Here is a 27,930-nt window from a genome sequence, read left to right on the forward strand (position 1 = left end):
TGTGTTTTTCCTTTTTGTCTGTGGAGGAGTAAGATAACACACAAACGATAGTCACATCCAACTGGCCTATCAAGGCCACGCTAAAGATAAACAGTGGCGCCTGCCTTCCTCAATACATCCACGTCTTCATCATTCTCCAAGTCTCGTCCTGGGGATTTTTCATCACTGTTTAATATACTGCTGTTTGGTTTTCTTCCATTAGCTTGCATTCCTCCCTCCTGCTCAGGATGGAACACAACCTTTTTCATAAAATCATGTTTTTGTCTAGACATCATTCAACACAGAGCACCTTTACCTGGTTACAAACGAGGACAACCGTAAATTTGCTGACACTACTTAATACTACCTCTCTATTCACAATTATCTCTACTCGCCACAGTTTGCAGACTCCACAGGTGCTAGTTTTTATAGGAGGGGAGGAGCCAACAGTGATGTACTGTAAGTCACCAAAACATCACAAACCACCATTCTCAGCCAATAGCAACATTGGGTTAGCCATGTTTGAACCCATAGAGGAAAGTCACTCCTACAACAAAATATGCCAAATTATCCATTCATTAATTTTCAGACCTACTTTGTATGATTTCAGGGTTCTGTTGGTGCCTATCTCCGGTTCACACTGAGCGCTAGGCGTGGGTACACCCTGGAAAAGGCGCCAGTCCATTGCAAGGCCCAACTTGAAATACTAAAATGTCAAGAGTTGGACAATTAACTCATACACAGATACATTTCTTTTCAGCAAGAAAAAGTGGTTTGGGGAATTTAGTTACACTTTAAATCAACAAAATGTAATTTAAGTCAGAACTCTAGGCCTGGTTTGGACACTATATTAGACTAGGATCTAATCCATACACTTGAAACACAGTGAACACAGAATTCATGTTGAAGAAACAGTTTATTTCTCTGAATGAAAAGTGGTTTCAACATTGATCTTTATTCTTTAGCTGCTGGGGATACAGTAAATATTACAGGCTTTGAGCTGAACTAGATCCAGTGCTGTCTGAGATCTTCTTACACCATCACACAACAGGAATCAGACATCCTGGATCTCTTTTCCTTCAGTGTCCATCACTTTGTAATGAAAGGCCAAGATGGCTCAAGAGCAGAACGTAAAAAGACTGTTAAACACTAAGAACCTGCAAACTCCTGCCCTCACATGAAGTAGTTTAGGTACCAGGACTACGTCTCCTTTTGGTTCTGAACGACAGCATTTAGAACTCGATACAAACCAGTTTCTGTCACTGAAACAGTTGATAATATGTGCACAGTGAATCCTGATCAAAATTATGACATTTAAGACTCTCTAAAAGTTTTGTATTTTTGTATGTGATCATTCTGACTTCCTGTGAGGATGTTTTTTTACTCCAGGAGTAGAAACGGGCTTTCACCACAGGATTAAAAAGGTTTTTCTCCACAGCCTGAAAGCATGGATGTTACCATGTGTATCCATGGTAACAGGCATTCACTGTTTTTCTTTAGAGGGACATCTTCACTGGTACCAAAAACCTGGTTTTCAGACACCAGAACCGTATGAACAAGTAATTTAGTTTGATACAGAAAATCACAGACGCACTTTTGATTTTCAGCTTTAAATACTCAAATCATCAAATGTTGAGACAATATTCCTCCACAACAAACCATGGTTCAAATGTTCAACATTTTAATAAGTGCGTAATGCAGCTTGGGTTGGTGAAGCTAGTTTTAATTATCAGAACCAGCACCATGTTGCCTTTAGGGCAGTGGTTCCAAACCTTCTTTGAGTCGTGACCCCATTTTGATTTTACAAAATTCTGGCGACCTCAGAAACGCTTTTTCTCTAGCATTAGTTTTTGTTTAGTGACCAGATGCACTGGCACAGATATTTTTATACTACATTTTATTTGAACTAGAATTTTTCGATGAGAAAGTGAAATTATAGTTTATTTAACATTGTGTGTGGCGTTTTACTTTGAAAAAGAATAATAATAAATACTTTTAATCACTATTTGTTTTTAAATCAATTACTGCACATTTCAGGCGGCCTCGTTTGTATTCCAGGCAACCCTGCATGGGGTCACAACCCTAAAGTTGAAAAACACTGCTTTGGGGGAAACTGGCTGCAGGAAAGTCTCATTAAAGCTTATCGTCTCAGCAGGGTCTGACCACACACACACACACACACACACACACACACACACACACACACACACACACAAACTGACTGAACAAATGCAAAACAAAATCAACGACAATAAATATCGAGCACACAGTGCTGAAACTTCAACTTTACAGCTTCTCGTCTGTTTCACTTTCTTCTGCTCATCTCAAACTTCTTACTTTTTTCCGTTTTTTAACTAAACTCATCTCCATCTCCCTCTCTCTCTCTCTCTCTCTCTCACTTGCTCGACCATCATCTGTTCTTTAAAGCATGCAAATACACACACACACACACACACTCTCTCATGCTACAGTACATATCAGTAGGAAACTCCTCGTCCATGTGGGATCAAAGCAGTGAGAACTCAGATATTCTGAGGTCATCAGTAGGGACCGGGCGGTCATTTGGTGTCCAGCATTGTGATTGGTTGATTGGTGGAAGAGCTTGAATCCCCCATTGGCTAAACAATTAATAAAACAAGTTTTATTCCCAGTAGGCCCCGCCTCCTTTGGACGTCACTCCATCTGAAGGAAGTGGAGAAAATGATCAGTCAGACTCCAGATCAAATAAATCTTTTGACTAAAACACCTCAGTTTTGGTAAAAATGTCATCAGGACATTTTCAGTTATAGTCTAGTTTTAGTTAAATAAATGACCTTAAGATTTTAGTCGACTAAATCTGTTATACAGTAAAATATAAATGTTTATGTATTTTTCTAAAGACACAATTAGAATTGATCGACTTGATATAGGATGATATTAATATTTATAAATAGACCATTTGATGTGATCAATGCGTACGACCACATGATCACATCAGTTCCGATTAAATTTCACCCCATGTGACAAAATTATAGTTTAGTTTTTTTTTTTTTAATAGTTGATAAAAATATTAATATATTTTAACATTGTTTTCCTTCACATTTATTTTTCAATTAGTCTCGTTTTTGTCACTTAAGAAACTATAATTAAAATGTAGTCGACAAAATGAACACTGGCTAAATGTTTTCAGTTAATTTCAGAAATAGTTTCAATAATTATCTTCAGTTTGAGATTTTGCTGATTGTTATTAGTTGTGCTTATTCAGAAAATAACCATGATCTATTGTAATTACTGTCGGACTTTGGTGTAAATTTCAGATATATGTGATTGTTTTCTGTTGGAGTCCAATAAATATACAAATGTGTGTATTTATACCGTCAATATTGAAATCTGCTGAGTACAATCCCTAACATTCTTAAACTGTACCCGTATTTCATCCAAAACAAATCAAAGTGACTTCCCAACACATTTCTGGCATTTTTCATGGACTTTAACGATGGCGAATGTTTATTTTGTGGCTTTGGACGGAAATGTCATGGAGTGACGTCACATATCGGAGAACACCAAAAAGAAACCAGAACCAAAATGACGTCGTGTAAATTACTGGCAAAGAAACACAAGAAATCATTGTAAGAATGAAGTAAAAACACTTCCTACTTTTCTGCTTCTATGTAGTTCCCAATCCCACAATGCAATACACAAAACTTTCACTGTCACATGGCCATTATTCAGAAACTGATTGATTGGGATGAAGCCAATAAAGTTTTGAGCAGCAACTTCTACTTTGTAAATAGATCTATGAGAACAACTGGTAAATCACACAAATACATTTTAAAAATGATGAGCTATTGTAGCAAACAGCTCAACATCATTTTCTAAATAAACAGTTACAGGAAACCAAACTGTGTGTGTGTGTTTTGAGTCGTTTCTTCAGTGTTTCAATGAACGTGTGTAAATAAAGGATGTGAGGACTTACTGCATCTGTTGTTGCTGCTGCTGCTTCTTAACCTGCTGAACACAGAAATAACTTTCGTCAGAGGATGACTCAGCAGATTCTACATTTTCCTTTCAAACATGGACTCCTCACACTGGGAGCTTTGGATCCTCATCGCCAAGCTTTCCAGTGACGAGAGACACCGGTTTGTTTTATTATTTCTTACTTATTTATAATTATTATCATTATAAGGTCATTCATAGCACTGTACAGGTTGCTACTTACAGTATGTGTTATACCTGTTGGATAAACACCTGTGTGACCTCTGCTGTGAAAGAACAGGAGCTAATGCCTGGCAGCTGCATTAATATCCTCTAAACCAGTGGTTCTTTGTGACAACCATACAATTATTGCAATATATAACGACACAAAAATAATATTTTTTTTAATTTACTACTTTGTATGCACTCATTTCATAATACAGAGGCAAACTCTATACCTAAAATTTGTTTGAAATATTTTATTAATAAATATTTAATGAGTAATATCGTTGTTTTTGTCACATTTTATTTGACATAAGTAAATAATTGTGCACATTTACAGATATTGTACATGATATGAGTGACAACATGTGTTATAAAGGCTATTTTGCACAATTGATGTGCATTGAGATTTTTACTTGTTCTTTGGTGAACCTTGCCTTGGGCACAACATGTTTGGGAACCACTGAGCTAGACCAGTGTTTCACAAATGGGGGTATGTGTACCCCTAGGTGGCACTACAAGGGGTACAAATAAAAGCATTAAAAATATGGGGTTTTGTGATGTTTATTTAACTTGAAAATGATGATCATAATAATGATGATGGAAATGATCTTGATTAGAACAAGAACCGAAAATAAAAGGAGTGTAGTAGGAGATGATTGTAAATGATGAAAACTGTAGGAAAAATTCTATTCAGGAGGGATTAAATACTGTCTGTGTTACAAAATGAGATTCTTTGTTATAACTCATTCATTCCATCATTATGCTCTAAAGGGTTTTTTTCCCATCGTATTCTGAGCTAAAATGTTGTCAGACAAAGGGGGTACGAGGATTCAGAAATAAGAGAAAGAGGGTACTTGGGCCAAAAGAACCACTGGTCTAAACAACACTATGTGCAGGTAAAGCTCCTGTTCAACAACACAAAGCTTTTCATTTACTCGTTACACAAACTGAAACAATGAAATAAACTGAAGGGTTTGTCTTTTATAAAGTAAAGTAGAAGATAAAGGGATGGTCTTACCTCTGTCCTTCCCATTCAGCAATCTCTCCTCCTCCTCACGACCTTCATCTAGTCAAAAAGGATGCATTGGTTTTAAACAAAATGCACTAATTCTAACATTTCTCCTCATTTCTGAATTTTACACTAATAAGAGCACAAAGATCCTGATGGATCCATACCAGAGTGGAGCTCTTTGACCAGAGACGACACCGTGTTGGTGATGGAGTCAGCTGCTACCAGAAGGTCGTTCCTGAGGTTTCTTCTTGAGCCTAAAAAACAGAAAAACTTTGAAAACGTAGCTTTCATGTAACTGGTTTCACTTCGAGAAGAAAACAAGAATAAAACCTCATAACAAGGACTTTTAGTGTTAGAACCAGAACACAGTCATCAACATCCCCCACTAGATTGGTCACATCACATCAGAATATAAAATGATTAACTATCTTTAACGGTTTCTAAGAAAAGCTGTCCCCTTTGAAGATACCTCGAACAGAGTAAAAAAAAAACAGAAAAAGGGCAATAACTCCAGAAAAAAATAATTGCACGCTTCTCATTTTTAAACTCCATCAAGGTATTGATACCCTGAAGCCACACATCAAATTTGGTTATTTTATCTTAATCGGTTTCTGAGAAAAGCTGTCCCCTTTAACTCGGACGCACGGATGGATGAAGCTCAAACCTATATCCCCTTTCACACTTTGTGGTGGGGAATAATATACCTGTAGGGCTGGGTCGACTCACCTTGAGAAAAAGCCTCTTGCACGTCCCCACCAACCCCAGCGAGAGAGTCCTGAGGAGGGTAAACATGAGCCTGAGGAGAACCTGCACCCACCAAGCGCACTGTGGATGGACTGGGCCGAGAGGGAGAAGCATGAGAGGATCCAGCAGCCTGAGCCTGGAGGACGGACACATGATGGACGTCACACAATGAAGATCACTGAAGCTCACAGGAATTAAACAGTGCAGCACAAACGCTACAAATATTCAGTTGGAAATTGGAATGATGAAGGAAAAAAGCCTGAACTGGTGATTTTAGAACTTACTGCCTGTCGCTGCTCCTCGTCCTACAGCCACAACGTGAGAAGGTGGAAAGAACAGGAAGGAAGGTGTGAAAAAAGGTTATAAACTATTAGAAAGCAAAAACAGAAAAGCAGCAGATGGAAGAAGAGCTGAAGAACAAAGGAAGCGTTGCCCTAGTGTTTCAGAAACTTTTGCTTTCAGAGCCCAAATATGAAGTCAGTGATATTAACCATAGTAAAGCTTATTATGAGTGACCAGTGTGCAAATACAATTTACTAGTGAAGTGCAACTAGTGTCACCAGTAAATAAGACTTCATTTTGTAAAGTGACAATAACTTGACTATGACTAAATAAAAAAATACATGTCAACAAATAGTCTATCAAAATGTACTGATATTTTCTATAACTAATAAAACCTAAACTATGATTTCATCACATGGGACAAAACTAGGGATGTCCCAATGCAACTTTTTCACTTCCGATACGATACCAATATTGCAGCCGTGAATATTGGTCGATATCGATCCGATAACAGCACTAATCATACATAATTTTATTACTTATTTAGTAGTGTTGAATGTTAGAAAAGTCTTGATCAAGTGATGTTATTCAAACAGAGAACAATAGTCAGTAACAGTAGGTATGAGAAAAACTGACCCATTTATTATTAACCAATTAGTAACATACATGTTAGCCTTCAATATACAGTAATATCTACAGTATTCTATAATGGAATAAATATAATATAATATATATCGGAGATTTTAGATGCAGTCCGATAAAATCCGATATTCGTTTTCTGGCTGATATCGGACCGATATCCAATGTCAATATCAGATCAGTTCACCCATAGACCCAATCAGGTCTAATGCATTGATCACATCAAATGTGTCAGTGTGTATTTACAAACATTAATAATCATCCAATATCAGGTTGATCAATGATAAATGAATCTTTTTTAAAAAAATAAGTAAATTCTTGTCCTGTATATTTTAGTCGACTATATCTGTAACAGATTCACTACAACTAGACAATAACTGAAATTCTGACAAAAAACCAAGTTGCATTTTAGCTGGTTTGACAGCAACACAAAGCTCCACTTTACAATCACGTGATAAAAGGCCTTAATCACTCTGTCAACTATACTGACATGCAATGATTTGATCTAATCTGTCACATTGCATCACGTCATGGTCACAAGTTTCCTCTACCACAATAAAACCTATCATCTTAATATACAAGCAGGAAACAATGAGACGGCATCACTGCCACATTTTAAGAAAACACAACCTCCTCACCTTTGACAATTTTATGAATTTTAGTATTCTTAAAAGGATCCTCCACTGTTTTTACTAATGTTTTTTAAATGTCTGAACAATCATGAGTCACAACTGTTTTGTAAACTGGCCACACGAGCCTCCACCAGCGGGGACTACCTGGTCCCAAGATGCAGGACTTCATTTGGTCTCTGTAAAAAGAGCAAAACAGTGGAACTCTCTATCCATACATCTAAAACTAGAGACTAGTAACAATGCTTTTAACAATGGACTCAAAAAATGGCTAAAATCAAAACAACAGTGTTCACATTAACAGTTTTACCTGGTTTCTCGCTTGTGTTTGCTCGTGTGGCCTCTGCCCTATAACTAATGACTGTATTTAACTTGGAATCGTGTTTTTCTTTTTGTAATGTTTTGTGCAGAGCATATTTCCCTTTTACTTTCTTATTATTTCTGCTACTTTTAACCTTTTTAAAAACACTCAAAACAATGCATCTGGGTTACCAATGTAAATGTGATGTTCATATTAAATAAAGGAAATCAATCAATGAACTGAGAAAATGAATGTGTGTGCGTGCGTGTGTGTGTGTGACCTTCAGCAACTTCATCAGACCCTCCAGCTGCACCATCAGCTCCCTCCTGCTCTCCTGCAGCGACGACATCCTCTGCTCCAGCTCGTCCTTCCTCTGCCTGCCACACAGCAGCTAAACTCACTCATAGTTCCTCAGCGTGTCATTAGTCATCAGCATCAGTCATTAGTCGTCAGTCATCAGTCGTCAATCAGTCATTAGTCATCAGCATCAGTCATTAGTCGTCAGTCATCAGTCGTCAATCAGTCATTAGTCGTTAGTCGTCAGTTATTAGTCATCAGTCATCAGTTATTAGTCATCAGTCATCAGTCATTAGTCGTTAGTCATTAGTCATCAGTCGTCAATCAGTCATTAGTCGTTAGTCGTCAGTCATCAGTTATTAGTCATCAGTCATTAGTCATTAGTCGTCAGTCGTCAGTCATCAGTCATCAGTTATTAGTCATTAGTCATTAGTCATCAGTCGTCAATCAGTCATTAGTCATTAGTCGTTAGTCGTCAGTCATCAGTTATTAGTCATCAGTCATTAGTCGTCAGTCGTCAGTCATCAGTTATTAGTCATTAGTCATTAGTCATCAGTCGTCAATCAGTCATTAGTCGTTAGTCGTCAGTCGTTAGTCGTCAGTCATCAGTCGTCAATCAGTCGTTAGTCGTTAGTCGTCAGTCGTTAGTCGTCAGTCATCAGTCGTCAATCAGTCGTTAGTCGTTAGTCGTCAGTCGTTAGTCATCAGTCATCAGTTATTAGTCATTAGTCATTAGTCATCAGTCGTCAATCAGTCATTAGTCGTTAGTCGTCAGTCATCAGTTATTAGTCATCAGTCGTTAGTCGTTAGTCGTCAGTCATCAGTTATTAGTCATCAGTCATTAGTCATTAGTCGTTAGTCGTCAGTCATCAGTTATTAGTCATCAGTCATCAGTCGTCAGTCATCAGTCGTCAATCAGTCAATAGTCGTTAGTCATCAGTTATTAGTCATCAGTCATCAGTCGTCAATCAGTCATCAGTCATTAGTCATCAGTCATCAGTAGTCAGTCGTCAATCAGTCGTTAGTCGTCAGTCATTAGTCCTCAGTCATTAGTCATTAGTCGTCAGTCATCAGTCATTAGTCGTCAGTCATTAGTCAGTCAACACAAACACTCACTAACGAGTGGATAACTGATTATTTTGAACAGCTATTGTCAATAATAACCGAGCACCTCTGCATCACAATGTTGTGACTCAGGTATGAACATGCTTGTGCCTTTTATGTGAGTATAGTAGTAGAAATTTGTATGTTTTTAACTGGATCCTGGAGAAACATTCTCTCATCTTGTCTGCACTATGTTCAGCAAAATGACAATAAAGCTTAATTTGATTTGGTTACTGTTGTTCCTTTGAGCCACTACTTTTAACTCTTAACTCCCGAGTTGTCTTTATTTATTTTAAAAATTATATCTATGAACCACATTTAAAGTATTTTAATTGTTCTGCTGTTTGTTTGATTGATTGATTGACTGCTACCAATGAGATTTCATAGTATTGTTTTATCAGTGCAATGACAGTAAAGCTTCTATTATATTCTATATTCACAACAAGAAGGCCTCTTTGATTCCTGGGCAGGATGCTTCCCTGGGACTTTGCATGGTCTCACTCAATCCACCTGTATGTTAGGTTGACTGGAGTCTGTAATTTAATGCTTGTGAAAAGTGTGTGTTTCTATGTGTTTCAGCGCTTCAACCAAAAAAAGGTTGTTGGTCATGTTTTATGGAAAACTTTACTAAATGCATTTGTGCAAAAGTAGCTCCCTTTAAAATGGCTTTTCCTGTGTTTAGTTTACAAACAACAAATACAGTTTCATTCAATGTATAGTTCAATGACAATGGCCTGATTTAACTAAAATATTGCAGTTAATCAACTAAAAAATTAAGGTTATGATGAACACACACAACACCTACTTTTTATTTAGGATCTTAGGGCTCTATTCTCCCATGCGCGTAACTCCAAAAAGCCACGCAGCGGTGCTGTTTTTGGTGCTATTCTCCCCCTGTACTTAAGTCAGTCACTACGCTCCTTCATCCCAGTTACAACTGTGGGTAAAGCGGCCCTAAAATGTGGGCGTTCCCACTCAAATCTGACTTTACGCGCATTCTCCGGTATGTGTAAGTCCTTTTCCTCCAACGCGCTTCTAACCGTGGAATAAGTGTAGCGCCTCGATAAGGTGAAACATTATATTGCACTAGAAATATGGACAGTTACATTTGAAGCCACACGGACTCATGCGTCGCGCAGCAGCAGCTGTGATAACTCAGCTGCTGCTGCGCGATTGATTAAAACTCCGACAGATGCAGACTTCTGTCCACGTTGGTCACAGTGATTTAACTATTTTCATACTATGTCCAACGTAAAGTCACAGTTTGATTCACTACAGAGTGAAACAAGCCGTCATATGCAGATGAGGATGGACCACAAACGGTTCCCACACATATTTTAATGAGGCTCAGCTCAGGTCGCTTTAAACTATTTATATTTAAAACTGTGTATTATGGAAGCCAATAGTTCTGTTTCACTGCAAACATCCCTCTGTAATAAAGCAGGATGCTCTGTGGCCGCGTTATTTCCTCATATCTCCAGCATCTAACTTGGTCACGCTTTACAGTGATGATGACGACGACAATGGAGAGATTTTAACTGTGACTTGGATCCTTAATTACATTGCAATAATCTGATCAATGATCTGATCAAATCAACGTGTTTATCAATGAAAGCGTTGCAAATTAAAAGTGAACTTAATCATTTTCACAAATTTCAATGACATTTACAAGCGTTCAGAAAACTCCATGTTCCGTGATTTTTAGACAGCCCAAAAAACTGACATCGCCGCCTCCTTTCCTTCAGTCCACCTTCATTCACAAACTACGTGGTTTTGCTCTACTTACGCCCGGTGAGAGTGTCAGGATCCTGGACTGGAGAACATGCGTAGAAGAGAAGCGTGTAACTGCAGGCGCGCAAAAAAGCGCTTAAGTCTAGACGGGAGAATAGACCCCTTAGTGAATTAGGACTTAAATATACAAACTAAAACTACATAAAAAACTTGCAGTTGTCTGAATCCTTTACTTCTCCATTTCATGTTCTTTAATGAATACCCAGTATCCAAAAAAACTTAATCTCAGAGGAGTTTAATATACCTGAGCAGGCGGAGCTCAGCAAGCAGGGTGGGGTTGGTGCTGCCTCGCTCAGGGCTGAACTGACAGGCAGCGTCGTGCTCAACACGCAGACGTTTGATTTCTGCCAGAATCTCCCTGGGAACGGAAGAGCAGGGCTGAATGTAGAGTAACAGGCATTTTCTATCATTATTAAATCCATGGAACAGATATTTCACACAGACTGGGCACTTATCCACATCAAATGATCATTATAGGTAAAAATACATTTACATTTTTTATTTGAATTTCTTGATTTTGAACATTTATTTAAAGAAAAAACAAAAACAACAAAAAACAGAGATAATCATCATGTGTAAAAAAATAAAAAATAAAACAATGAAGCTAAACTGTTAATGTCTTTCACGTGCATCAAAGAGGTTTTTACATTACCACCTCCAATCAAGGTTTTAATTTCTCTATAATGAAATTTACATCAATTACATCTATTCAGACATCAACGGTTGTTGTAATATATTGACTATAGTAAATCACAAGCTACTTATTTATATATGGATAAAATAACGTGTTTATTTGTATATAATATTCAATTTCTATACTTATAAGACCCCAACTCACATGGAAAAAGGCATGAATAAAAAGACAGTACTTTATCATTCTGGGTTAAACTGCTGTTCTTCATCCATATATCTATCTAATATTTGTATTTTCTATGTTCTTTTAAACTTGCCAATGGTTTGACTTTTCTTTAATTCCTCTGTTATACTATTCCATAATTTGGCTGCTGAGATTGTCGGGCACATTATTTTTAATGTAGTTTTGATATAAAACAAAAACCTGATTGTCTACAAAAAAGTGATTTATTGACCTAAGATTGACACAGCTAATATTTATTTGTTAATTTGTTGTTTAGTTATTTGAATTTAGTTTCTTTGTGCACAATTAAAAGCTCCAATGTGGAATGAACACTTAGAATAATTCAGTGTTAAAGAGACAAACATCTGTATACCTGTTTTTTCCCTCCAGCTGAGCAATGAGCTCCCTCTTCTGCTTGTTCACGTCAAAGTTGATGCTTCGAGTCGGAATCACCTGGACAAAAGAAACAAGCTAAATATGACACCTCCAAGCACTATGACTAAATGGACTTGATTTTATATAGCGCTTTATCACCACACTGAAGCAGTCTCAAAGCGCTTTACACATCAGCTCATTCACCCAATCACTCTCACATTCACACACCAGTGGGACAGGACTGCCATGCAAGGCGCTAGTCGACCACTGGGAGCAACTTAGGGTTCAGTGTCTTGCCCAAGGACACTTCGACACAGTCAGGTACTGGGACCGAACCCCCAACCTCTCGATCAGAAGACGACCCACTACCACCTGAGCCACGGTCGCCCGTCGCCCGTGAGCATCTTAACATTCATTTTCTTATCATTTATCCCTGCGTATGCCTGTTAGAGCAGACTGAGGGCACAATGAGAGCACATTAACACATGACAGTGAGTTTAGTGATGTCATAGAGCAGGGATGGGCAACAGCGGGGGCCAAAAAAATGTGATTGTATCTGATTCGAGGGCCACATTATCAACACTCATGACAGCATTCAGAATAATGACCAATCTGAGCATTAATACAGGGGAAAAAAGGGTTTTGTCTTTTTTTGTCTTTGTCAATGGTTTTGTCAGTTTTTACTCATTATGTGTGGATTTTTGTTATTTGGAGTTATTTTGTGTATTATGTTGGGTTTTATGTTCCTTCCAACTGTCTGAATTACAATTTTTGGGGATTTGCTTTGGGGGCTGCAAAAAATTAGACTCAGGGCCACATGTGGCTCCACGACGCCAGTTGCTAATGTCTGCCATAGAGTAAGTTGCCCGCGGGCCACATGGCCCACGGCCCAACTTAGTGCGGACCCGAAAATAAATACACAAAGGCGGCATTCACACTGCAAGCAAATGTTGCCCAAATCCAATTTTTTTGGGGTTAAGTGACCAGATCCGATATTTTTAAAGCAGTGAGAACAATCAAATCTGACCCAAATCGGATTTTTTTCCCAGTCAGATTTACTGAGCAGGATTACTACTGCAACAACACATCATCAGTAGTGTAACATGGATTATCCCTATATTTGATACATGGATTATGTACAGTCAATAGATGTACTGTCTGTGTGTTTGACATGCGCTTGTTTCCCCATGCGCTGATCTGTTCTGCTGACGAACAGTCCGTTCTGTTAATAAAAGCGGGCTCACCATTATGAGGAAAAAATTAGGTTTTAACTGTCGGTTTCGGATCGGGCACGGATATAAATACTTAATGTCTATCGGACCTTTCGGTTTCATTGTTTTCTCCGTCAGGTTTGGATCAAAGCTTGAGGATTCATACCATAAAATGGTCTGTGTTTAAAAGGAAATCGGTACCACAAAAAGCCAAGATTAAACATTTGGCTCTCTCTTCCTTTTTCCTCATCCTCCTCTGCACCTGCTCATTCATTCAAACGCAATGCACATGCGGGTCAGTTTGGAGCCACAAACAGTTCACACTGGAGTCTGATATAGGTCACATTTTAAATAGTAATGTAAACGGCCAAACAAAAAATCGTATCTGAGCAAAAAATCTGAATTGAGCATTGACCTTTTTCATACTTCCACATTTTAAACTGGAAGTGGTGTGCAACAACTTCCTGTGGCTATAGCTTTAGCGTTAGACAGTGACAAAAATGCTCATTCTCGGCATGGCTGCTCTTGTTCTGTTCCTGGCAGCTCTTGTTCTGTTCCTGGTTGCTCTTCTTATGTTCCTGGTTGCTCTTGTGGGGCAAGAAAACAGCCATACCTGTCTAACCACAGACCCAGACCAAAGGAGGCGATAAATCTAAGCAGTTAAGAGGGATAAGGGTCCAGGATCTGTATTCTACACAACACCGGCACTTCACTCAGGAGGATTTTGTCAGCGGATCCACCATCAGAGTCTTTAAAAGTGGAGCTGGAATAATTTTATCGCACCACCGTAGAGTGAGTCTGCCTTCGAGAGGGCTCAGAAACAGCAGCTTGTCCATTCACAGCAAGCTAGCTATGCTAAAGCTATGGAGCTGCTACTGCACATCCATCCACATGTAAATAAGAGAAACACATATCAGAATGTTAAAATATAATTTAAAGGTCTATAACATGCCTCTCTTTAAACATATTTTAGCTGACTAAATTAGGTTTCTTTATGACAATGTTTATACTTCATATGTTGTAGATAGCGGTTAGCTGGGTCTAAACCCAGCTCAAGTTCTTCATGGAAGAACTTATACCCCTTCTCAAGTTTATTTGTTCGGGTATTTGCCGCTGCGATTGCCTCCGCATCAGCCAACAAAAAAGCTGGCAAGTGGAGCAACGCTGTTGAAAAAACGAGAGCTATTTTCCCTTAGACCCGCAATAACAGGAAGTTACTCGGCACCAGGAGGTACTCCTTCCGGTTGTAGTGAAAAAGGCTTGCAATGTGAACGTAGGCAAATTGACAAAAAACACACACAAAAAGACACCAAAACACACAAAATGACTGAAGATGATTTTCTACATTTAACTTTTAACAAGGGTCCCTCCAACCTTGACCTGATCCATCTTGGCAAATATGTAAGATCTATTTCAATATCTTCTAACTACACCATTTTAGTTTTTTTTGGTTAAATTTATGTTATATCACTATGAACAGCACTTTCTTTCCTTCGTGTTTGTAAAAGATTCAGACTCACTCCACTGCCTTCGGTCTCTGCTAGACGAGACGTGTAGCGAGCGATCAGCTTGTGTTCCTCGTCTTGCCGGCTGGCAGAGTTCAAACTGAAACACAAACACACAGAAGCTCAGTGACTGCAGCAGAGGACGAGGAGAGTTAAGAAAACCAGAAGTTAGCAAGTAGCCGGCCTGAAAAAAAATAATTCAAAATGACTCCTGCAACCTTTCAAATAAGAGAGCAGTCCGACACTTTAAAGTTGTTTGTAATCATCCATAAAATAAAATAAATCTGCTTATTTTCATGGTTACTGTTTTCATGACTAAACTCTATTCCAACAAAATCAAGGTTCTTGTTTTTTTATTTTAATTTTATTTTGCAACACAAATACAAGACAATGACAAGGACAACAGTGCAATATCCCGACAAGACAAAACATCAATTTCAGAAAGAGAGAACAAAACAAACAAAAACACAGATAAAAATAAATAAATGAACAGTAAAGGTAAATAATAAATAAAATACTCATAACCCCAACCAGGCAGGCATTTGAAGGATGAGAGAGGGACAGGGCAAACTCCCCCAGACCTCCTCCACTCTCCGTTCCTTATTCCACCTTTTTCTTTTTCCTTTTTGTGTGTGACAGTAACTACCCACTCTCTCACCTTGGGCTGCTCTGCAGACGGTTAACATAGGCAGCAATCAGAGCGTGTTCCTCGTTCATACGCTGAGCTGCAGCCACACTATGTGGACACACACACACACGCACGCACACACACACGCACACACAATGTTCTGCCTTTGTTTGCCTGCTTTAGTTTGATCACTGAAAAAGCAAACGCTGTGGTTTTACCTCTTGGTGGATTCGGGCGCTGATGCCGACAGCAGCATGGCTTCACTGGAGCTCCCGATAGGTCGAGCAGGGCTACACACACACACACACACACACACACACAGACAGGTGTTTCCCAATAGTGCAAATGCTCCGAGTGCATTTATGCAGTAGTGAATGTAGCAAACACCAAAAGGCCAGAGAACAGAAAACACACACAGAGAGAAACTACCTGCAGAAAGCATCTGTTAGGAAACCTAAAGAGGAATATCCTTCAGGAGGTCAAGCTACCAAAGGAGCTGGACTTAATACCTAACCTACTAAAGTTATAGTGCACTGACAAAATGACCCTTCAGTCAAACATTAACAATAAAGTCTGGCAATCCACAAGTGGAGACATGCTTTTACTTTCATGGAATTAGAAGCGTAAACAGAGTCCAGAAGATCACGTGAAGGAAATACAAACCATTACATATGTTTTGTTTGTTAATCTGTGCTCCAACCGTCTCCATTTTAACATGTCAGATATAAAAACATATTAGTAATACGTGATTGGCTGTAGCACCACAAAACATGAAACAAAAGCAGGTAGGTTTGTGTGTGTATATGCGTGTGTTTGTGCGTTATAAGGTCATACACAATGTTGGCGAGATTCAGGGTCCTCTCTGGCTCCTCTGGGTAAATCGGGTGAGGGGCTTCTCTAGATGACACACAGCCCAGTGTGCGACCCAGAGCATGGCCGAGCTTTGACGCTGGTGACTTCTGGACAAACGCACACAAAGACACAATTCAGACACGGCCATAAAATAAAGAGTCATTTAAAAAAGTCCTTTGTCTATCAAAGTATCTGCGTAGTTTGTGTACAACATTATGAAGTTGGTTATGCTTATTTTCTGTACTTTGAACATTAAACACTGCCCCCCTACTGGCAGAATAAATTACTTTAAAATGTAAGCACACACTAAAACAGTGGTTCTTAATAGGGATGTAACGATTCACTCAACTCCCGATACGATTCAATTCACGATACGATTCTCTCACGATTTTTTTTACAAAATGAGATTGTAGACAAATGATGACTGAAAAATATTCCCTTATTTTTTTTGGGAAAAAAACTAAAAAATACTGTACTATTTTCCTTTCATTTTTCATTGTTGAAAAAAAATCCCTTGATAAACTATTCAAAACAATGCAATTTAACTAAAAATAAATCTTGAATGAAATAAATAAAGGAATATACAAATGAAGAAGAAGCCTATTAATTTAAATTCTGGTTCTATAATAAACAATGCAAAACTGCAGAATAGTTCTTTTTCTTTTTAAAAGTGCAACTGAAAATGTATTTTGTGCCTAACAATTGGATTTTAAAAAACAAAAAAAAAAACAGTCATTGCGTTGTATTTACATCAGATATTTGTTTGAACCATCAGAGGGCGCTGGTAACCCAGTGGTCGGTTGGCATGCAGTTATTCTAGCAGTGAAGAAGAGAAGCAATGCACTAGCAGACAGAGCTAATAGAAAAACTTGACTTTTACAGATATTCAAGTAATATTACAGATATTCTTTTGGTGCTAAAGGGGTAAGGTATCATTTATGAACATGTTTAAGAGTAGTTGACGATTCCGCCCGACGCCTAAGCTTCTGGACAAGAGGAGGATAAATAGATAAAAGTAAAAAAAGTACTGCGATTCAATTTTCAGAGAATCGATATGAACCTTGATACCTATGAATCTATTTTTAACTGCCTTACGATTAATCGTTGCATCCCGAGTTCTTAACCATTTCTGGGTCGTGACCCCATTTTGATATCATAAATGTCCGGAGACTTTTTTTTTTTTAGTATTAATTTTAATGTTTGTTAAAGTGTGTTACAAACACAGAGTAGCCAGGATTAGTGCACAAAGTGACAAGTGCGCCCCCAATCAGACATTTTTAGACTGCATTTTGTTTTAACTAGATTTATATTTAAGAAAGTTTAAGGATGGGATACGGTTATTTGATATTTATTGTGTGTGTGTATTTGAAAAGTAATAATTCAAAACATGCGATGGACTGGCACTCTGTCCAGGGTGTACCCCCACCCAGCACCCAATGAGAGCCGGAGTTTGGCCCCCGCGACCCTGAACAGGAATAAGTGGGTCTGAAAATGAATGAATGAATGAATGAATGAATGAATAATTCCAAACATTTTAAAAATAGAATTTTAATCTATTTTTACCTTTTTTTTAATACCAATTACTAGACATTTCAGGCGACCCAATTTTAATTGCAGGTGACCCCACATTGGGGTTCCGACCCCAAGGTTGAAAAATCCTGCCCTAAAGCCACTTTTTTCTGCCGAATACATATATGATTAGTCATGAAGTAATGTAGTTTATTTATCCTGGTCCCACTCTACACTTTTATTGAAAGTATTTAAATTTAGCGTTTTTAGTTGATAAATGTCAGAGTGAATGCCGTCTATGGGTTGAACGTCTGTTATTGCAATTGAATTTTATTATTAGCTGAGATCAGATCAGTGACGTCTTTTTGGATCAGTGACGTCACTAACCTTCACTGTTAGCCCCAACCTTCCTACAACAGACGGGAGGAGGGACTGGTTTCCACCACTCACAGCCCTGCTGAGCATTGATTGACAGCTGCATGTGGAAATGTGCAGCGCTGTGGGGGCGGGGCTTCTGTGACTGTGTGTGTCTTAACTACTCTAGGAGCAACACCCATAATTAAGGTATTTTTTTAAGTTCTCCCTAGTGGCAGGTCAGCAAAAACCTCTGGGTGTACTTATACTTTAAAAAGTCCAGTGACAACCAAATATAAAAATATGAAACAGAAATGAGGATAGGTAAAGAGGCGGCTCAACATAGCGGTGTTAAACGCACGCACACACGTCCAGTCACAGTATTTGTACACATCAACTCACCCAGGTTGAATGCTCCTTCATTTGATGCTGGTTGCTATGGGAACCACTGGCGTTTCCTCGCCAGAAGCAATTTTGGCAGAGCTGGTAACCGCGGCAACGGAGACAGCGATAACGGAAGCCTGTCATCCCGTTTCCTCGGCAAAAGGAGCACGAGACGGGATGGTGGACTGTGAGAAAGACAGTTCACGCAGTCAGAAAAACGGGTCAAACAGGCGCGCGCTTGTGTGTGTGTGTGTACCATTCTCTACAACGGCCAGGCGGTGCATCAGTGGCAGCCAGACAAGACACTGGGGAGGGTTGTTGACGATGTCCAGAAACATGTTGAGCATCACTCGCTTCTGCACAACACAAAGTAACACATCAGACACATAAATGAGTGCAAACGAATGAATGACACTTTGTAGATGAATAAGGAACTACTGAGTAAGGACTAGAGATGCACAATATCTAATATTTAAATAACTGCTGATAACGTTTGTTTGTTTTTTCCTTTATTAAATTGGCCTGATAAGACAATTTGAAACAACTGTCGACCCAATAACATAGCCCCACCTGTTCACCCTTTGACCCTGCTCAGCCAGTGCCGCTATGTACTAAACTAACCCTGACATGTTAAACTCGTCACTGATATCGACTCCTTCACAGTCTCAGGAGCAGAAAGCACATTTACTGTCTGCAATATGTGGAATGCAAAGATTCATCTTCTACTTCCTAATCCCTCATCTAAATAACAAACAATATGCTGTTTGGAGGAAATATGAAACAGTAACAAAGGTCACTTAATGCATCTCTCATCTTTAAAGTTAAACAGCTGCTTCCCAAATGGCTCTTTTGGTTATAAATGCATTTTATTGACCTTGTTGGAAATGTAAACAATCTGCACAACAACAAAATAAACATGATATTCTACTTTTTTTTTAAATTCCTTAGAGATTATAGAAGTCATTTTCCCATTACTTGTGCCAAAAACATTTAGTAAAACGTATTTGTATTTCCTGGCATTGTTTTAACTGGATCTAATATGAGTACATCCCTAGTAAATACAGCCACATAAATGAGGAGTGTGTACCTGCTGTGGGAAGCAGGAGCGTGCTGAGATTGGAGTGTAGCCAAATGATGGCCCTTCATGCACAGCAGTGGGCAGCTTTAGAGCCTCCCTGAGGAAACTGTCAAACCTGGACTGAACCAGCCCACCAGTGGAGTCTGACAGCTGAGAAAACACATCTGAATACACACCAACACACACACACATAGTTAGGAAGGCGTCACGTGATCAGACACGTCATAAACAACACTTTCACTCTGTAACATTTCTCTACCAGATAATAACTGTATGTGATTTGACTGATTTTAGTATTACAACGCACAGTCGCGTTTTTACCACTAAGTGGCAGACACGTCACATGTACATTTTGACAAGCACGCTGTAAAAACAACTTGGGATCTATTTCATCTTGGTTCAAAGGTCACTTATGACCTGTTTTAACAGATCAGAAAGATCCTGAGCTTTTTAAAGAGAAATATGTAATATAAAACGCTTAAACCTTAGTTTTACCATATTCAATAACTGGAAAGGTGATTTACTCAATGATAAAGTAAAAAAAATAGCAAAACTGGATGCTGTGTTTGGAATGGCTTGAGTTTGACACTCCTGCTGTAAGAACATACGAAGCCCCTAAAGGGACACGGATATTTAAAAAAAAAAAATATCCGTGTCCCTTTAGGGGGTCAGTAAGAACTAGGTAAAGGAATAATAATTTAATAAAATGATTTTTCAAAACTATTCTATTGAACTATGATTGGAAATGGTTTAAAAGTTTTAGTTTGAGCAGTGCGTGTGTGTTTCAAAGGTTTTCAGGTGTCCACGGTGTGAGCTGGTACTTACAACGAAGTTTATCCACTAGCTTCCCTCCACAGAGTGTCGAGAGCATTGCCTTCACAGAGAGGACGCTCAGACGTCCGTCAGGCTCACTGGAACAATGCGAGACAATTTGATGTGCATGGAAGTAAAGTAAAGTAAGTAAAAAGACAGCACATGCATGTGTTTGTTTCTCTTTATAATTTCTAAAAAGTAAAAAAATAAGACAAATGTCGCAGTGGGTATTAAACAATGTAGATGTTTAGGTAGGATATTTTTTAGATTTGGAAGTATGATAAAGTCACACTTCACACTGGTATTTGTGTACCTGTCGATGGCAGCCAGGATGAACTCCATCAGCAGGACGGTGCTCTCTCTAGGGTTAATAGTGTGAGTGGTGGGCAGACGTTTGCCAAGCTGGTTGAACAGGGCGGACACCAGGTTCTCCAGCCTGACCACTGAAATGCCGGCGTTGAGCTCAACGACGTTCAATCCGGCGTCTCGCACCGCCTCGATCACGTTGTAGATGTCCAGGAGATATACTAGAACGAGAGAGCACTGCTTTAGGTTTCCTCATCTATTTGTACTCTACTTTTTGATTTTTTAATTTGGTCTGATTATGGGGAAAAAATGTACATACTTGACATGCTGACATGATTACATCACTCACATTGCATCGCTTTGTACAGTGCACATCCCCAATGTTCGGGGCTTCATTAAATACAAATTTAGGATTTAAAATGTGGTTATTTGTTTTTAGCTTTGAATTCCACTTGATGCAATATAATAAATGAATGACCTGGTAAATACTTGAGTTAGCGTAGTGTACTCCTGGTAAATTAGGGCCTGTTTAAACATGTAAACAGCAAGTGAAAATATTTTGTTTTACATTTGAGCAAAATAACTCAAATTGTTATTAAATAGTCTTTTTTTTAATCCTAAAACCATTTTATCTAATGTGCACACCACCAGTGCTGTTTGTCTTCCATCCAAATCTTGTTTATCAGCCTTTTTCCTCAAAAATAAATGACACAAAATGAGTCAGTGGTGAGTTGATGTTGAGTTGGTCATATGAACAAAGGAAAGTGATGTCACTGTGAAAGGTCCACACATATACGTTGATATTAGCGGTTGACCGATTCATCGGCAGGCCGATTTCATCAGCCGATTTTTGCGTGTTTTACGTGTATCGGCATCGGTCGATGTGCACTACTGCGTTTGCCGATCCACTATATAAACAGAGCGGCTGCCACAGGGCTCCATGTTGCTGCAGACAGGGAGCAGAGTGCAGAGCCCCTCCCCCAATAGCAGAGTATGAAGCAAGCCCTCCAATCCCAACGGCAGGTTTTAAACTTTCAAAGCATCTTTTAACTGTTTAACTAAGCGGTTCCGTGGTTCCACGTGTTGCGTCTCACTTCTAGTTAACGAGCAGCTGCTGGAGGTTTGGCGTGTGTGTGTGTTTCTTTCCCCCTCTCTCTGCTTCTTACCCCCAATTTCACTGGATGCGGCTCCGCTGCGTTACGTCACCGCCGCGCCACCGGAGCTGATAGGTTTCCTTTAGTTTATGTGTTAATTTCCACCAGGTCCGCTGTGGTGCATGTCTGCTCCTTCCCAGATGCGGTAGTCCGGTGCCCTCCGCCAGATATATGCAGGGCTTCTATTTCTAGCGGACACCGGAGCACGACACATCAATCAGCACAGAGCAAATTAAGCTAAACAGAATATTATGCACGTACTCCGCAATAAAACACTTCAGATTATATTTCAAGTAAATACATCACCAAAACGTCATAATGTGTAAAAACAAAATCACATTCACTAAATTGCTTCCTCTCATACTGTAACTACACTGTAAACTGCAGCAAATTTGATTTAGTTCATGTTTTACTGGTGCAGTTTTATCTCTTCTCTGTTGGCTGTTGATAAAAAACGTGACTATGGCAAATCCAGAGTCCAACCATCTTGTTCTCCTCCGTTAGCAACACTGACCTGTTTAACTGTTTATTGTTGCGTTTATAACACATACCTTTAACTGCGTTCTCGCGCGATTATATAAATATCGTGAGAACTCCTCTGTCTCATAACGTCACAGTCGTTCAACCGGAGTGCACCGTGGCGCACTCAAAACGCAACCGGTGTGAATTACCGGACGGCGGACAGCGGGGATAAACCGGATCGGTGCCGTGGCGCAGCGGAGACGTATCCAGTGGAAACCCCCGGTCACTCAGTGCTGCGCTGAAAAGTATTTAACTTTGAGAAGCAGTTCACTACTTGTTTGAATTTTTATTCTTGTTAATGTTAATGTAATTTAGAACAGAAACTTGAACAGTTTGTTGCTTAATGCGCATCTGACATCACGTTATTTTCCTCTGCTAATCTATGTTCTGGGGTTGTGTTGTAATAGACTATTATCCATGGTTTCTTTTTGTGTTTAAGACTATAATTATATATCTTTATACTCAATAATCCTATTAATAAAATATATATTCAGTCAGGCCATTTGTCAAAGCTATTTTCAAGACAAGGACGAACAGTTCTCTTTCATAATATTTCATGAGATGTCTCACTCTATTTTTTACTTGTTCTTGTTCTACATCACCTATTTTTATTATATGTTAAATATTTTTTACTTAGTGTCGTTCTACCTCACCTTTGTTAATTTCAATAAATGTTGCTTTTTTTTTTAATTGAGACTCATTAAAAGTAGTATCTGCTCCAAAAATCGTCAGTCTGTATCAGTCATTGGCTAAATGAACTTGAAATGGTAAATGGACTTGATTTATATAGCACTTTATCCCCACACTGAAGCAGTCCCAAAGCGCTTTACATATCAGCTCATTCACCCAATCACACACCAGTGGGACAGGACTGCCATGCAAGACGCTAGTCGGCCACTGGGAGCAACTTAGAGTTCAGTGTCTTGCCCAAGGACACTTCGACACACTCAGGTACTGGGATCGAACCCCCAACCTCTCAATCAGAAGACGACCCTCTACCACCTCAGCCACGGTCGGCTAAGGCTGATGGAAAATAAATCGGTATCGGCATTGGCCCTAAAAAACCCATATCGGTCGATACCTAGTTGATATGTGAAAAACAATAAAATATTGTACATATAAACAGAAACTTTATTGCACAAATATTGATAAAACCCTTAAAATCAATGCTTTATTTATTCTTTATTGGTAAAGGGAAAAACCTTTTGTTTAACCTAAATTCATAGCACTGTCATTATGTTAATTCAAGCAATGTTGCTTATTAGACCTTCATTTAAGTAATACATATTTAAAATGTGAAATTATTCTGTTCAATTGTTATGCATTTATTTGTTGAGTGCAATAAAAAAAAGAGCTCAAAAGGATTTTTGCGTCACATTAATCTGTTAATTATGGAATAAGATTTAAACCAAAGTCTGAAAATATGATTATTCAATTAAATGATTAATGATGGATAGATTAATTGATTACTAAAATCATGTTTTACTGCAGTGCTACAGGACATCAGCTGCAGACCAGCTTCGACTTACAGTTGCATCTCTTTTGAATGAATCTGAGCTTGCAGGCCGTTCGATACGTAGAGAGACAAATGGCGTCAAAGTTCTGCTCTCCTGTGCAAAAAAAAAGGTTGCATTTAGAAACTTTGCCGCACCATAATATTAATAATATGTTTTATCTCCCACAACGCAGCTTTAACTCGAGCCCAAGTAGACTTTATATTTTGAGGGCGACGTCGAGCCAGTAAGGTGAGGCTTTGACAGCACAAGGTAAGAATAAGTGACTCACCCAGCTCCACAAAGATCCCCCTCCCTCTGTCTCTCTGTGTGTGCTCCTCCATCACCATCCTGAAAAAAATCACAGCCACAAAACATGAAGAAATGAATCAACCTCCTACCATGTTATATTCACAAATATAGAAGCTGAGAAACCATACGCTAACCAGCCTCTATGAAGTTTGCTTTCCCATTACAATGTACAGCCAGGTCTACTCGACCAGTGGTTCCCAAACTTTGGGTGCCCAAGGCAAGGCACACCAAAATATAAGTAAAAATCTGAAAGCACACCTATTGTGCAAAATAGCCTTTATAACACGTGTTATCACTCATATCATGTACAATATCAGGGGCGACCGTACAAGAAAGTGCGCCATTTTCCCTCTCGCCGTTAATCTGTTTTAATGTTGTCACAGTCAACCGCGAGAACAGCAAAATATTGCAATCTCTTTTTTTTTTAAAGAATTGTTTTTTTAAAGAATAGTTTTTTTTAAAGAATTGTTTTTAGGTATAGAGTTTGGCTCTGTATTATGAAATGAGTGCATACAAAGTAGTAAATTAAAATACAATTATTTTTCTGTAGTTGTATATTGCAATAATAATGTATGTATGTGTCAAGTGTCTTTATAACATCATAACTTCCCACACTTGAAAAAGGAAAGACTTGACCAGACTCAGGATTTCACTCGTTCTTACTTTTATTCTTTCCAGTGACAAGAAAGGTGAAAAAAAAAGTTCATCATTTTTCATCAAACAAGGTAAGTAAAAATAAACACAAATTTCAGGTAAGTACATTTAATTTGGTAAAAGTATATTTTAAACTTCTTTTAATTAAATCAATGCAGGCAAGTAATCAGTAAAATTAGGCATTAACCAAACAGAAAACTAGGTCTACTTTTATAACATGAAACCATTTTCCTTATGTTTATATCAATTACAGACAGAAATAATTTTATGTTATATTATTTTAATACATAAATTAAATACTTTCACTCTTGATTTAATTAAAGAGAAATTTGATATATTTTAAATACTAACTTATTTTAGCCCTTAAATTCATAAACAAGGTTTTAAACATATTTTGAACTATGGGTACCCATGGGGTACACACACGCACACACAAGCACACAAACGCGCATCACACAGAGAAAGAAATGATGAAGAGAAAAAAATGGAAGATGTAAAAGAAACAGAGGAAGGAACAATAAAGTAAAAGGAAGAAAGAAAGAAAGTAAAAGTGAAGAAAAAGAAAAAAAAATCTTCATCTAATGAAACACCCACATTGCCATGGTAATGGTTATACTACATTGCATAGCTGAAACGCACATACAAATATTTGCATTCTTCCTACAAATGGGGTAACACACACACACACACATACACATTCCAGAGAGGATTTGAAAGCTTCCCAGAAGAATGTATGCCTCACCGGGACAAATAAAGGACTCTGCTACTCCCAGTCTCTGACACACACACACACACACACACACACACACACACACACACACACACACACACACACACACACACACACACACACACACACACACACACACACACACACACACACACACACACACACACACACACACACACACACACACACACACACACACACACACACTCTGTTACTCTTGCCAAAACAGAGCCCAGTGGACGAATCAGGGACGGTCGTATAGAAATATTGCATGTAATCTAAGCTGCAACAAATCCACAAGGTCCTCAGTGGCATGACCACAAGTCCCATACCTTAGCCATTCCTCAATTAATCCACAAAGTGAAGTGTGAGAAATGTCCATTGTAATTAAATTGTATATAATTTATTGTTATGGTTAAAAATAATCATGGAATTATGGAAAATTTTAATGTTGGGTTCTTACTTTTTAATACCTCTTAGTATATATAACATACATATATACAGTATGTATATTTGTATGTTTTTTTTCTTATTCTACGTTGCATTATATGTACATAGTTAATAAATGTAAATTTTTCACAAGAAGGGAACAACTTTGTTGGTATTAAGTGATCGGTCTTTTTTCTGTTTCACATTTAAAGCTGCTGTATGTTTTTTGGCGTGCTTTGGTCAAAAATCTATAACCATATTAGAACATATTGTAATCCAAAGTGTTTTGAGTGGACAGTGAATCTCTTCTCCTTTTCTTGGTCCTAATTGAAAAATCCAGGAGCGTGACGCTGGATGCCAATCAGAGATCTTTCTACCAACAGAGCGATCCATGAGCTGTTTTAGTACTTACATTACATTACTATTGGCTGCTCGAGCTGCTCGTCAAAAGTCTATGCGCGTTCATGATCTGAGAGTAGAAACAGTGCAATGGCAGATATTCCAGCAGAAATGTCTAACGCACCCGCCAGGGCTGCCCCTTGAGCCCCTTGCTTTTCGATATTGCAATCGAGCTTTTGGCTGTAGCACTGCGTTCGGATGAAGGTGTTAGGGGGATTAGTCGAGGAGGAGCTATTCACAAATTATCTCTTTATGCGGACGACTTGCTTTTGTACATAACGGACCCGGCGGAGTCTATCCCGAGAATGTTGGAACTGCTTGCCTCGTATGGCCGCTTGTCAGGGTACAAGTTGAATCTGGGAAAAAGTATACTCTTTCCCATAAACCAGCTAGCTAAAGACCTAGATTATATAAATATTCCATTCAAAATTGAGGAAAAATCACTTACATATCTGGGGGTACAAATTTCCAATTCCTATAACAGTCTTTTTAAATATAACTTCACCCCGCTTCTTGATAGAACCAAAGCGGATCTGTTGCGCTGGTCGGCTTTACCCATCTCTCTTGCCGGGCGTATTAATACTGTTAAGATGGTCGTTTTGCCCAAATTCATGTATCTTTTTCAGATGCTGCCCTTATTTCTTCCCAAAATGTTCTTTAAAAAAATTGATGGTATTGTGACTTCATTTATATGGAACCAGAAATGCCCAAGGATTCGGAAATCTAGATTACAGTGCTCTAGAGCTGAAGGTGGCCTTGCCCTACCAAATTTCATGTATTACTACTGGTCAGCTAATATTGTAAAACTTTCCACCTGGCTCCGCACATTTAAAGAGGGCAGCGGCCCACTTTGGTCTGTTATGGAACTGGGTTCTAGTCCTCCAACCACACCCATAGCTCTAATGTGTTCCTCATTGCCACTAGAGGGGAAAATAAAATTCACGAATCCATTGGTTGAAAGCTCTCTCAGTATCTGGTTTCAATGTCGTCGCCACTTTTCCTTCAAACAGATCCTTATTTATGCTCCTATTACTTCTAACCCTTCTTTTTTACCAGCCTTAAACGAGTCGGGTTTCAAAATTTGGCAAACAAAAGGGATTGTGTTTTTCAGGGACCTGTTTATTAATGGCTCATTTATGTCATTTGAAGACTTAGCAAAAAATTTTGATATTCCCAGATCTCACTTTTTCAGATATTTACAGGCCCGTAGCTTTGCATCAAAGCATTTCTCCACGTATCCAAACAAATCACATGCTTGCCCCCTTGAAGACTGCTTGCAGCTTCAATCTATTTCCAGAGGACAGATTTCCAAAATATACAATGCGTTGCATCACATAGACCCTACTTCTTTGGCTGAGGTGAAGATTTCTTGGGAACAGGACCTAAACATGAAAATATCTGGTGATACC

The 27,930-nt window shown here is 38.7% G+C and overlaps 1 protein-coding gene across 7 annotated transcripts in view; it reads right to left on the minus strand.

The window, feature by feature from the left end:
- Nucleotides 1–882: 882 nt before the first annotated feature.
- LOC114458124 (dystrobrevin beta-like) overlaps nucleotides 883–27,930 on the minus strand; it is a 52,061-nt gene continuing 25,013 nt past the window's right edge. For 3 of the 7 annotated variants that reach the window (XM_028440393.1, XM_028440395.1, XM_028440392.1), the window contains exons 3-22: nucleotides 24,290–24,348; nucleotides 24,034–24,114; nucleotides 20,836–21,049; nucleotides 20,535–20,620; nucleotides 19,719–19,873; nucleotides 18,888–18,987; nucleotides 18,650–18,816; nucleotides 16,367–16,491; nucleotides 15,751–15,822; nucleotides 15,563–15,640; nucleotides 14,920–15,004; nucleotides 12,187–12,266; nucleotides 11,202–11,315; nucleotides 8,046–8,142; nucleotides 6,199–6,219; nucleotides 5,897–6,050; nucleotides 5,335–5,424; nucleotides 5,177–5,224; nucleotides 3,935–3,969; nucleotides 883–2,661 (exon numbers count right to left, since the gene is read on the minus strand). In XM_028440393.1, coding sequence (XP_028296194.1) covers nucleotides 3,962–3,969; nucleotides 5,177–5,224; nucleotides 5,335–5,424; nucleotides 5,897–6,050; nucleotides 6,199–6,219; nucleotides 8,046–8,142; nucleotides 11,202–11,315; nucleotides 12,187–12,266; nucleotides 14,920–15,004; nucleotides 15,563–15,640; nucleotides 15,751–15,822; nucleotides 16,367–16,491; nucleotides 18,650–18,816; nucleotides 18,888–18,987; nucleotides 19,719–19,873; nucleotides 20,535–20,620; nucleotides 20,836–21,049; nucleotides 24,034–24,114; nucleotides 24,290–24,347 — 1,833 coding nt within the window. In that variant the 5' untranslated portion in view covers nucleotide 24,348 and the 3' untranslated portion in view covers nucleotides 883–2,661; nucleotides 3,935–3,961. The remainder of the gene's footprint in view (nucleotides 2,662–3,934; nucleotides 3,970–5,176; nucleotides 5,225–5,334; nucleotides 5,425–5,896; nucleotides 6,051–6,198; nucleotides 6,220–8,045; nucleotides 8,143–11,201; nucleotides 11,316–12,186; nucleotides 12,267–14,919; nucleotides 15,005–15,562; nucleotides 15,641–15,750; nucleotides 15,823–16,366; nucleotides 16,492–18,649; nucleotides 18,817–18,887; nucleotides 18,988–19,718; nucleotides 19,874–20,534; nucleotides 20,621–20,835; nucleotides 21,050–24,033; nucleotides 24,115–24,289; nucleotides 24,349–27,930) is intronic. The other 4 variants (XM_028440396.1, XM_028440397.1, XM_028440398.1 and 1 more) reach the window with 4 other exon arrangements.

The sequence above is a fragment of the Gouania willdenowi genome, chromosome 24 (genome assembly GCF_900634775.1).
Source record: "Gouania willdenowi chromosome 24, fGouWil2.1, whole genome shotgun sequence".
NCBI lineage: Eukaryota > Metazoa > Chordata > Actinopteri > Blenniiformes > Gobiesocidae > Gouania > Gouania willdenowi.